Source organism: Gopherus evgoodei, chromosome 9, assembly GCF_007399415.2.
Source record: "Gopherus evgoodei ecotype Sinaloan lineage chromosome 9, rGopEvg1_v1.p, whole genome shotgun sequence".
NCBI classification, from domain to species: Eukaryota; Metazoa; Chordata; order Testudines; family Testudinidae; genus Gopherus; species Gopherus evgoodei.
In genome coordinates, this window is record NC_044330.1 from 15,556,895 (window position 1) to 15,569,668 (window position 12,774).

The following is a 12,774-nucleotide window of genomic DNA, read 5'->3' on the forward strand; positions in this document are numbered from 1 at the left end:
TTGTGCACTGAAAGAGGCTGGGGTCCTGTGGAAATAATAGCATGTGATTATGTATTTAAAGACTCTTATGATATACCCAAGGAGGCTGAATTAAGGTTGCACAGGCAAGTCATAAATTTGATATTTCCTAACTTTTGAGTGCTTGACTTTGCAAACTGAATAATATTTTTAACACAGTTGTTTTTGTTTTGTGTGTTTGTGTACAAGTGTTTGAGTGTGTAGGGGGCTTCTTTAGCCTTCCCTTCCCCTGCCTCCACCACTGGGACTTGTAGAGTTCCAATCCTATGTAGTGCCCGTGGGAACAGGGGGAATATGTGCGGGGGGGGCTAAGTACTCAGTGAAATGGGGGTTGAGATATGTGTTTGGGATGGAAGCGTGGCCTATTTCCTTCTCCATGTGGTGCACCCAAGGGTGACATAGGTTACTAGAGCCACATGATAGGTCAGAGGAGTGGGGAATCCAGCACACATATTCACTCCACCACCTGCCATACACACAACTGCTATGACAGCTCCCATCTATTTCCAGTACAATGTCTGTCTGATGCTGAGGTTTTGGCAGCAGCATGTGCTCAGCTTTAGAATGTTCATGTGTTCCATTATTATTTAGGCAAGCTGTCACAATTATCCTGAAGAACAAAAGTAAGAGATCGGACATGGTGATTTTTGGCAGTTTTATACCTCAGCAAAAGCTGAGCAGAATTTCATGAGACAAAGTAAAGGCACGTTAGTAGCCTGAGGGCATTCTTCCTGCCAAGCATCAAAGGTCTGCTAAAAACAACGAAGGTGCAAAAACATCTCAAAGAAAATGTTGCAAGAATTCTTTGTATTCATGTAATGTGTTAGACAACCTAAATGTAGGGATCACTACCAGTTCCCCTATTATATAGAGCTATACGATTTAAATTAGCTTAGACACAAAATAATAACATGAACAGTAGGGAACAATCCTGCATTAGCAGTATGTGGACTGGATGATCTGCTCTATCTTTTCCATCACTAATGTCTATGATATAGAGTGCTTCAATCTACCTAAGGGATAACAAGAACTGATGGCAGGAAGTGGAAGCTAGACAAATTTATAATGGAAATAAGGCATAATTTTTTAACAGGGAAGGAATTAATCATTGGAACAATTTACCAAGGGTTGTGGCAGATTCCCTAACACTGGAAATTTTTAAAAATAAGATTGAATGTTTTTCTAAAAGATATGTTCTAGTTCTCCCACAGCTATTGGATCTAAAGCAGGAATTAATACAGGAAAATTATATGGACTGTGTTATGCAGGAGGTCAGACTAAATAATTACAATGATCCCTTCTGGCCTTAAAATCTATGAATCTATGATGCTCAATAGGGTTGTCAGGTGTCCGGTTTTCAGGTGGAACACCTGGTCAAAAAGGGATTAGGCCGGCGGTGCAGACCAGGCCATTATAAGTCCAGTTGGCAGTGAAGTGGGGCTGGAAGACTCCCTGCCTGGTTCTGGGTGGTTTCCAGGAAGCAGACAGCATGCCCACTCCTAAATGCAGGGGCGGCCAGGGGGGCTTCATACGCTGCCCCGACCCGCAGGTGCTGCCCTGAGTGCTGGCTCCGCAGCTCCCGTTGGCTGGGAATCACAGCCAATGGGAGCTGTGGGAGTAGCGCCTGAAGATGGGGGCAGCGCAAGGAGCCACCTGGCAGCCCTTCCGCCTAGGAGTCGGAAGGATATATCACCACTTCCCAGGAGCTGCCTGAGGTCAGTGCCACCCAGAGCCTGCACCCAAAACCTGCTCCTGTGCCCAAACCCCCTGCCCCAGCTTGGAACCCCCTCCCACACTCCAAACCCCTTAGTCACAGCCCAGAGCCCCTACTACAAGCCAAGCCCCATCCCAGAGCCTGCACCTCCAGCCAGAGCCCCTCACCCCCTTCCTGCACCCAACCCACTGCCCAAGTCTTGAGCCTCCTCCCACACCCTGAACTACTCCTTTCTGGCCTCACCCTGAAACCCACTCCCCCAGCCCAGAGACCGTACCCCCTCCCACACCCCAATCCCCTTCCCCAGCCCAGAGACCCCTCCCACACCCAAGCCTCTAGTCCCCAGTCTGGAGGCCCCTCCTGAACCCCAAACCCCTCATCTCCAGCCCCACCCCAGAACCCGTACCTCCAGCTGGAGCCCTCATCCCCTCTCTGCACCCAACCTCCTGTCCCAGCCCAGAGCCTCCTCCCACACTTAGCCCCAGCCCGGAGCCCCCCTCCAGTCCCCCAAATCCCTCAGACCCAGACCCATCCTGGAGCCCACACTCCCAGCTGCACCCTCACTCCCTTCCATGCCTCAACCCCCTGCCCCAGCCTGGTGAAAAGGAGCAAGTGAGCGAGGGTGGGGGAGAGTGAGCGATGGACGGAGGGGGATGGAGTGAGCTGGGGCGGGACCTGGGGGAAGGGAAGGGGCAGGGGAAAAGGCAAGGGTGTTTGGTTTTCTCCTGTTAGAAAGTTGGCAACCATAATTAGAAAGGCAGATGAATAGAGAGGCAGCTAGGTGCATGGAAAGATATTTCTTCAAATCAACCACCACGGATTTGCAGCTGCTTCTGGGGTGAAATCCAGCAATTGTCGAATAGCTCAGAGGAACATTGTGCTACAGTCAGAACTGAATGATACTGACTCCAACTGAAAGTCCAAGAAGAGTTTAGGTAGGTAAAACAAACTTAAGCAAACTGGAATATGGCCAGGATGCCGTAACACCCCCATGATTGCAAAAAGTACTATGGAATCTTCAGTGATTATAAGTGATCAGGGCTCTGGTATTATGTGTCATCTGAAAGTCACTTTCAGAGGTATAATGCCCCAGTCGTGTGTGGTACTTAGGCCCAAGTCCTAGACCAAGATCTGCAGATATTGGATAGTGACCCTAACAGATGCTGCAGAGTTAGCAATCTAGCTTTTTATCAACTGATAGTAGGAAATCACAAATTTTGGGGAATTGTGAATTCTGTGATGTTGGGGTTTTTTCTGTTTCCTGCAGCAAAAAATGCCTGTAGGTTGTCTGATCATGGAGATATTTATTATTATATAATTACTAACATAATCCTGCCCTGTTAACTAATGATGGGAAAATACCTCATTACTCAAAACCAGGTGATTGTCACTGTTTGGGGATCCTACTGTTCAAATTCTCCTTCCCCTAATACAAATGACAAAGGCATCTCAGGACTTCCACTCCAATTGGCAAGACCCTCTCCTTCATCACTGCACAAACTTACTTTAGTCTGGCATTTGGTGACCCCAGGGTGTCTTTCAGACAACCAGTTGTCCCACTTCTCCATTCAGTCCCTTCAGAAAGTCTGATAAGTGAACCTATTCTCTCCCATTCCACCAGGAATCCTCAAAAGTTGAGACATGTAAATGTTCATCTATCAGTAAGACCTGTAAATGTTCACCACAGTCCCGCTGTTACAGGTTCTCCATGTTGTGCAGCTAACGTGCCTCAGAATGTACAGGGAAAAGAAGCTCTGTGGACACTGTCACACTGTCATTAGTAGGTACAATTTACCAGGTTCTACAACATTATAGAAGGGAGCAGAGCTGCATTTGGTTTTGGGTATCACTCTTCATACAGAAGGGACAAAATCTTGTTCCCAGTTAAGCGAATGGGAGTTTTATCATAGACTTCAGTGGGGCCAGGATTTCACCCCTGGTACCCTTAAGGACTTTACTAAGTGGTTATCTGATGGTAGAGGAAGGGGATGGGGAAACCAGTGGCCACAAAATAATGCAAAAGGGAACAGGACATGCTTAAAAGGTAAACTTAAAAGAAAGTGATGCATCTGGGATATTATTATAGGGAAAATCTATTTCTTTCCGTGCATGTGTAAAGCAACTACATTAGAGCCTCAATTTTACAAACAGACCAGTTACATGAACAATATAACTGGAAAAAAAATAACATAACAAATGTGGTGCTGATGAAGAACAAGTTGACCTCCCTTCACATTCTGATGCCTTCAATGCACCTGAAATGGCTTTGCAGTGGTTTGAAGGACAAGAAGAAAGTGATGCAGTTAGGCAGCAGCATACCTACAGTGATTTTGAGATGTTAAATTGTATGTACTCCTCAATCTCAATTAGTTTGTAGAAAGGAATTAGAAAGGAGAAAGGGTAGATCTACTGTCTGTTAAAAAGTCAAGTGTTCTATGAAGTAAGGTAGTTTTCCAAGCATTATGCACTACATCATTCCCTCCCTCAGAAGCACTTATATTCATACAAATGAGGACATTATATAGACAGTGTATGTATTCACAGGGGATATATTGTTGAGTTCAAATGACTTTAGAGATTCTTCTGGGTAAACATTTGGATTAGGGGAACAAATCCTGAGAGTTCAGATTCAAGTTTGCCTGGTGTCTGCATGGGTCTAAAGGAGGAGATGATGTAGGGAACCAAGAAACAATTGCAGTCCCTCTTAGCACCTCCTGGGGCATAGCCAGGAGTGGAATAGGAGTGATGAGGAAGAGCCAGGGTCATGTCAGGTTTGCCCTGTCCCCCAGCACAATGGCCAGTAGAAATGTAGATAGGGGAGAACACTGAACCCCTTGAAGGCATGTAGCATTAGGCATGCTCCCACTGTCCACCTGAGAGCTCTGGGAGTTGGTTTGCCATCCCAAAACTCCTCCTGCATTGCCTTTGGCTAGTGCTCATCAGGCACAATATGGTCCTTGTATTTAGGAGCACCTCATAGTTTGGGAAGCATTGGGGTAGATTATATATAACAGTTCCAAAGTACCCATAGGCCAGAAAGGACTGTGACAGGAACACATTAATCAGAGTCTCAATATATGTAAATAATTTCTGAGGGTAATTACTGTAGCTGCAGAGTATGTATCCTCACTAAATTTGTTAGTTTCTAAGGTGCCATAAGTACTCCTGTTCTTTTCACTATGCACTGTATTCCTAGATATACCTGCTAATGAGGGACTCCAGTTGCAAAAATCCCTTCACTTTATATAGCAGTATTATAAAGTTTCTAGGTGCCCCATGGTACCTTCCATCTCTGGAGATTGCAGTGTACTTTACAAACTTAATAGACAAACTACACACAGAGACCATTTAAACCACCAATAAAGTGCAGTCACCTGTAGGTCAAAATGTAGCAGCTGTTCTAGAGATCATAACCTCCCTTCACAACCACTGATGTCAGGAACTGAAGAATATATCTTATTCAGTTGAAAAACTGAGGGGAATGTAGACAGCCCCAGAATGTACTTAATAAGCCAAAAGAGTATATATCTAGGACACTATTCTAATGAAAAGTGTCGATACCTCAGTTAGAAATCCTTTCCTAAAGATGACTTGTAAACAAACTGTAGAAGATATTGGGCCAGATTCTCAGCTGGTTTAAATCAAGCGTAGATCCACTGACTTCATGGAGCTGCACCAATTTACATAAGCTGAGGAATTGGCCAAAAAGGTTTGTTTAATTAACATGAACCTCAATTTTTGTATTCACTATTCCTAACATGAACTATTTGGTGATACGTTGACACCCAGGGCCAGTTGTTATTTTGCAGCACACCATGGTCACTTGGAATTTCATGGTAGTAGATCACCCTACTCTGGGGCCCATAAACAATTCATTCTAGCTGATGGCGATAAAGAGCTTGTGACACACATTTGAGAAGTCTGATTCCACCCTTCTAACATACACTAGATTCTCTCACTCTCTAACTAGTTGATCATGATACATTTCTATCAGGTTTGTCTTGAACAGACAGCAGTATGCATCTAAAAAGAGGCTTTGTTTTAAAACCAGAGTTTGTTCCTGGGTAAACACAATCCTGCTTCCTCACTAAGGAGCAGAGAATCCCCCAGTACAGTGGGGGAAAAAACTTCCAGAGCAACAGTAGTTCCTTCCTTCCTTGTATGATTTGCTTTTAAAAGTTTGATTTCACAAGTTCACTGCTCAATGTCATTAAACTACAGATCTGAATTAAGAGAAGAAAACATCAGACTGCCTTGTTCCTTTACCAGGAGTCACATAATTCACCTACAAATTCAGTCATCATGTCATTTGCACCCTAATGTGTATCCTCCTCTTCCTCTTGGGAACCCTCTTGTAACAAGCTTAGCAGCAAAAACAGCAAGACACATTCACTGTGGCCCCAGGCTGCACCAGGTTTTTACTGCACACATTGAGGAAACAAACTAACCTAAACCAATACCTAAGGAAATATCAGAAAGTTAGAAATCAATTACAAGAACTATCAGCTCCTTACTGCACAGTTTTACACATGCAGATTTGATCTGCTGAACAAAATAATGTAGCCCAGGTGGTTCTTTTCTTCTCTCTGGCCTCCTTTCAGCAGCTGCGGATCAGTTGTACTGCAGCTCTTCAGACATTGACACATGGAGCTTCTTTCACTGACCTCTAGATTTCTTTCCCTGAGAGCTTGGGCACTCTTCCTATCCAACATTGCTAACCCAGCACACAGCATACACTGTCTGCTCCCCTCCTCACACACCCATTTCCCCCTAAAAAAAATCCCAAACTTCTCTCTCTCCCCCAACACCTTTTACACACTCTCTCTTCAGAGATACTAACACTTTGCACTGAAGCACACTCACCCCTGTTTGGCATCCCTCATCGGCCCACCTTCCTGCCTAGCACTCATACACTGTTTGCATGTACACACACAGACCCCTCTTTTCAACCACACTGACACCTCATACACATCCACACATCTTTTTTCTGACACATCCATGCTCTGTCTACAAACCCCCTCACACATAGCTATCTTTTTTTCTGGCACTTTTGCACACTCTACACTGACTTTGTCATGGACAATCTATCTTTATAGTCACACTCAGCTCTTGGTTTGGCTGAAAACCATTGAACAAATCTATAAACCCGGTATATGATGGAAACTTCTTCAATACAGGGGGTGCTACTGCACCCCCAGAACCCCTAGTTCCAGCATACCTGCCCTCTCCTCTGACATCAACACACTCAGTACACCCCTACCTGCTGACACTGACATACACACAATACACGTCCCCCTCTGACAGGACACATATGCATGATACACCCCTCTCCTCCGACACAGACAGACACACACCCTCCTCTGCAACCAACACACATACAATATACCCCCCTCCGACAGGACACACACACAATACACTCCTCCTTCTGACACTGACACACACCCTTCTCTGACGGTACACACACAGTACAGCTCTCTCCTCTGACAGGGACACAACCCCTGTATACCTCCTCTCTCTCTCTCTCTCTCTCTCTCTCTCTCACACACACACACACACACACAATACAGCCCTCTCCTCTCTCCCTCTCACAGACACATCCTGTACACCCCCTCCTCTGAGACACACACACACAGAGTACAGCCCTCTCCTCTCTGACACACACACCCACCCAGTACAGCCCTCTCCCCTGACAGGGACACACCTTTTCCTGACACAATCACACCCTCTCTCCTCACACACTGGCTCCCTCCCCTCCCCCGGTCCCAGCGCTGCCGGGATCTCCGCAGAGCGGGGGGAGGCGGGCTCGCCGCCAGGGCCACTGGCCCAGGGGGAAAAGGGCGGCGCGAGGCCGCTCCAGCTGTTCCCCCCGGTCGGAGCCCGGCGGCAGCGGAGCAGAGCGGCTGCGGCGGCGGCCGGTCCCGGGTGGCTGGGCCGGCGGGGATGGAGCTCGGAGGGAAGGTGAGCCGGGGAGGCAGAGGCAGGAGCAGTTGCAGGTACAGCAGAGAACGGGACGGGGGCTAAAGCTGCTGCTGCTGCTGAGGGGGCAGCCACCGATGGGGCGCCGGGCACCTGCGGGTCTCGCACCTGGTGCAGAGGCCAAGCGAGCTGAAGCCAAGGGCTGGGGGTGCAGCCGCCCGTGGCCGAGGGGTGGCTGGCGGGGCTGGCTCGGTCGCCAAGGGCTCCATGCCCCCGTCTCTAACCCTGTGCCGCCCGCCTTTGCTTCCTTCCAGCACCTCGGCGCCGCGGGGCTGCGCGGGACGCGCTGAGGCGCCGGGCTGCGCGCTGAACCGCGGAACCCGCCCGCCCCCGGCCCGCGCGGACCAAGCGGCAGGATGTGGAACCAGAGCGGCTCGCCGAACTCCAGCGCGCGCGTCCCGGACTACGAGAACGACACCTGGCCCGAGTACCCCGTGCACCTGTTCCCAGCCCCGGTGCTGACGGGCATCACGGTCACCTGCATCCTCCTCTTTGTGGTGGGGATTCTAGGCAACCTCATGACCATGCTGCTGGTGTCCAGGTTCCGAGACATGCGGACTACGACCAACCTCTACCTGTCCAGCATGGCTTTCTCCGACCTGCTGATCTTTCTCTGCATGCCCCTGGATCTCTTCAGGCTCTGGCAGTATCGCCCCTGGAACTTCGGAGACCTCCTCTGCAAGCTCTTCCAGTTCGTCAGCGAAAGTTGCACTTACTCCACCATCCTCAACATCACAGCCCTGAGCGTGGAGAGGTACTTCGCCGTCTGTTTCCCCCTCAAAGCAAAAGTAGTGATCACCAAAGGGAAAGTCAAGCTGGTCATCCTGGTCCTCTGGGCCGTGTCCTTTGCAAGCGCTGGACCTATTTTTGTCTTGGTTGGGGTTGAGCACGAGAATGGAACGAACCCCTTGGACACCAACGAGTGCAGAGCTACGGAATATGCGATCAAATCAGGGCTGCTCACCATCATGGTCTGGACCTCCAGCGTCTTCTTTTTCCTGCCTGTGTTTTGCCTGACTGTGCTTTACAGCCTTATTGGGAGGAAAATCTGGAGGAGAAAGAGAAAAAACATGGGACCAAATACCTCTATCAGGGACAAGAACAACAAACAAACTGTGAAAATGTTAGGTAGGACTTTATATTAATTCTATGTTACTGTTGGGCATGTCTGTGTCAGAGAGACATTGATGGTGCTTTTAAGTGGTCACTAAAAGTGAAGTATTTATCGACCATTTTTACGATATGGTTAAAGTTTATAGCAGCAATATAGCAAAACGCTTCACTGTCTGTGACTTATACTGGCGTCTTGTGCAAAATACTTGGGCAGATATTAATATATCAACCTCTGAGATTGAAAAGAATAATAATGAAAAATATGAATATTACAATCGCTATTACACTGAAAATTCCTGAACCTCTTTGTAAATAAGTTAAAGGTACCAAATGCCAGCTCGAGGAGGATTTGTGTTTATCCATAAAACCAAACCCTTCTGAAAGCATGACATCTGGCTGCAGGGGAGCTAAACGAATAGATCGATGCATTTAGAGAATTATGAGAATGTCAATTTATTTAAGCCTATTGAAGAAAACTAACAAATATAGTTAATTAATGTAATGAAAACTAAAGTTCCTACTAAGGAATATTCTCTTTTAGAGTCTGTGATTCTGCTCCCATTGAAGTCAATGGCAAAACTCCCAGAACAAGACCAAGTCGTTAGCCCCTGTCATTTTTAATTTAGTATGTTTAAATATTTTCAGTAAAATAATATTTGCTTGTAAAATATTAACCTTAACATACAGATGGACACATCTTTAACCCTAAAGAATCTGACCCCATAAGCACTTAATGTCAGTGAACAGGCATCCCATATATGGACTAGATCCACTAACAGAAAAAGGTAACCCTTTCTGGCACCATCAGTTTGAAAAAAATTACCATCAGTTTATTGGTAGAAAATTATAAATTCTCGTATTATTCTAGCAGCATTGATCCTGTGCAAGTAGTCCTTTCACATATGAGTAATCCCAGTGATTTCAGTACGTCTATTCATGTAGGTAACTTTTTTCTCACATGAATAAGGTTTTGCAGGAGACAGCCTGACTTTACTAAATTCAACTAAGTTGGAGTTATTGGCCAAACAGCTGCACAGTGTGCTGCAATAGGTCCTGTGTATCTAAATTATTAACTATATCTAACTGATTGTTTTATTCATATTTTTTTTAATTTACTAGGCAACCACAACATGTGTGATAAAAGCTGTGAGATACTTTGTGTACCTTCAATTACATTTTAGGATCGATAGAATACTTCAGAGGGTTAGGCATTACCCTGGAAGTAACTCACTACTTACATTTTTGTTTCCTGATCTAAATTTTCAGAATTGTGAATTTTTGCTTATTACAGGAAGAAAACCCTCCATACCTCATTTCCATATTTATATTCCTAAAAGTTTAAATATATCAATTTACAATCCTAAATTATTTACCTCAATCCTAAAGTGCTGCCGCAAACATTAATAATATTTCAAACACCTTGCTTCACAGCACATCAGAGAATGAAAGGACTGTGGCTAGACTCTTTTATTGGACCAACTTCTGTTGGTGAGTGAGACAAGCTTTCAAGCCACACAGCACTCTTCTTCAGGTTCGAACTCTTGTCCCTCTCACCAACCGAAGTTGGTCCAATATTACTTCCCATACCTTGTCTCTCTAATATCCTGGGACCGACACAGCTACAATTACACTGCATGTGGCTAGAATGTCCTTTAACAGAAAGACAACATTCTCTACCTGATGAAAATCTAATGAAGGAACTCAATAATACAAGGTGTGTAATGCCCTCAGCTTCCATTTACTTGAATTTTCTGTTTAGAATTTCAGTTGGACAGCTTTAAAGCCTTACCAGTTCTGGAGCTGCAAATAAAAGAAAAGCAAAGGCCAACAATTCAAAATTATCAAAAGGCAAAGCTAGGCTTCTATATCCATATTCAAGGACCTAAAAGAGTTGTTTGGCTTTCAGACATGCCTAGCACCCACTGATCCCAGTAAAATCAATAGGACTAAGCACCTTTGAAGAGGCTAAATATGGATCAGCATACCTAAATTCAGTCCAGTCAAGCTGATTTTTCATATGTATCTTATTTTTGAAAATGTTGGCCTTGGTTTATAATAGTAACTCTGATTCCTTAAGACTTGGTGAGGGAAATATTACTGTCTCATTTTACAAATGGGGACTCCGAGGCAGAAGCTAGTTAAATGGTTTTCCTGAAATCAAGCACTGTCAGCAGAGTTGGGAGACTATGATTTCTCACTGTATGTTCATTTAAGCATAGGAATCCTCTTTTGAATGTTTTGTGAAAAGCTGCTGATAATTATCTCCTTTCCATTGCTTTTCAATCACACTTTATAAATATTATTTCAGCCATGGCACGAATAAGTCCTGGCCCCACTGATGTCAGTGGCAAAACTCCCATTAAATTCAGTGGAGCTGGGATCTTATCCAGATAGGATAATAAACAAAATGAGTTTTCTGGTAAAATCAAATAAGTTAACTACTGTACCTAATGAAAAGGCTGTTAAAAACTCTATCCTGAAATTCTTGTGTCTTTTTTGTGTGTGAATAGGGCTATTCAAAACAATTTAAAAAGTACTGTTGAAACAATAATGCGTGATGAACCGATAGAAAATATTCCTCACTTCCTAGTAAGTGTAGAAAGCAAAATGGGCAAGAGCTCAAGTTTTCAGATACATATTTTTAGCTTTGCTCTTCTTAGGGTAACTCGTTCTCAAGAGCAATATATAAGCCAGAAGGTTCATAGGATGGATTATGCTTGTCTCAGTGGCTTTTTTTATTGTCTTTCATTATCTTGCAGATAAATCTTCCACAGCTCCAGATTAATTTTCCTTTACTTTGAGTCCTTTACCCAGATTCAGTATAGCTCTATGTCCTTATACTTTTAATGATAAATTGCAGTTCTAAAGCCATCTGTTATATTTATGAGCTTTGTTAAACACTGTGTATGTTACTCTTAATTATTCTTAATGTCAGTGTTTTCTTCACTATATTGTTCCTGCAATCCTGTTTTAGCAAAAAACTCAAAGTGATGTAGTTGAAAACTATTGTACACTAAACTCAGCTGTGATTTATATATTAAATATTGCTATGTATTTTACTATATTATTATTATTGTTATTGAGATATATAATCTACTTTAATAATGTAGATATTTAGGAAAAACAAATACAAAAAAACCCCAAATAAATTATGATCAGCTTTTTACTTTATGCAAATCAGATTCTTCAAATTTCATTAGTATTAAAGAACTATAAGTACATTTAATTTTAAATGACCTATTGTTTTAATATCCTTCTGCTGTTTCCATTTCAGCTGTGGTGGTGTTTGCTTTCATACTCTGCTGGTTGCCTTTTCATGTAGGACGATATTTGTTTTCCAAATCCTTTGAAGCCGGATCCTTGGAGATAGCTGTGATCAGCCAGTACTGCAACTTGGTATCCTTCGTCCTCTTCTACCTTAGTGCTGCCATCAACCCTATCCTGTACAACATTATGTCTAAGAAATATCGAGTCGCCGCTTGCAGGTTGTTTGGACTCAAATCACTCCCAAAGAACAGATTCTCTGTTACAAAGCAGGAACATTCTTGTGCTTGGACAGAATCTAATGTGATTACATGACAACCTATATCAAGTGCTAAAGCATCACTTACCAATATCACACAGAAAGCCATAACGAAAGAGAAAGATATTCAAAGCAAAATGTAAAGCAGTATTTCTGTTCATCTTTGGGCCTTGCTAAAAGATATGATGTAGACAATTAAAGGTAAGAAAAATGAGTTGAGCACTGATCAGATAACAGGTGATCCATGCTGACAGAACTCTAGTATTGTTTTCCTGCAGCTTTTGGTGTCTATGATTTTATATGAAGAGACTGGCAAGGGAGCTGGGCTTTACCATTAAAAAGCAGGATGCAACCCTGTCCACCTTACTTATGTGACTTCACTGGGAGCTAAGGAAAGCAAGATTTGTCCCGTGATAACCCACATGTCAGT

General features: G+C 44.2%; 1 protein-coding gene across 1 annotated transcript; it reads left to right on the forward strand.

The window, feature by feature from the left end:
- Positions 1 to 8,064: 8,064 nt before the first annotated feature.
- GHSR (growth hormone secretagogue receptor) lies at positions 8,065 to 12,400 on the forward strand. Its single transcript, XM_030575697.1, has 2 exons — positions 8,065 to 8,836; positions 12,096 to 12,400. Exons 1-2 carry the CDS (start codon positions 8,065 to 8,067, stop codon positions 12,398 to 12,400), a joined length of 1,077 nt encoding a protein of 358 aa, XP_030431557.1.
- Positions 12,401 to 12,774: the final 374 nt, after the last annotated feature.

Excerpts from the sequence above, each read along its gene's own strand:
- GHSR (XM_030575697.1), top strand. The coding sequence starts at position 8,065 with ATGTGGAACCAGAGCGGCTCGCCGAACTCCAGCGCGCGCGTCCCGGAC. Across the intron at positions 8,837-12,095 it reads ACAAACTGTGAAAATGTTAG|CTGTGGTGGTGTTTGCTTTC; the intron begins GTAGGACTTTAT and ends TTTCCATTTCAG.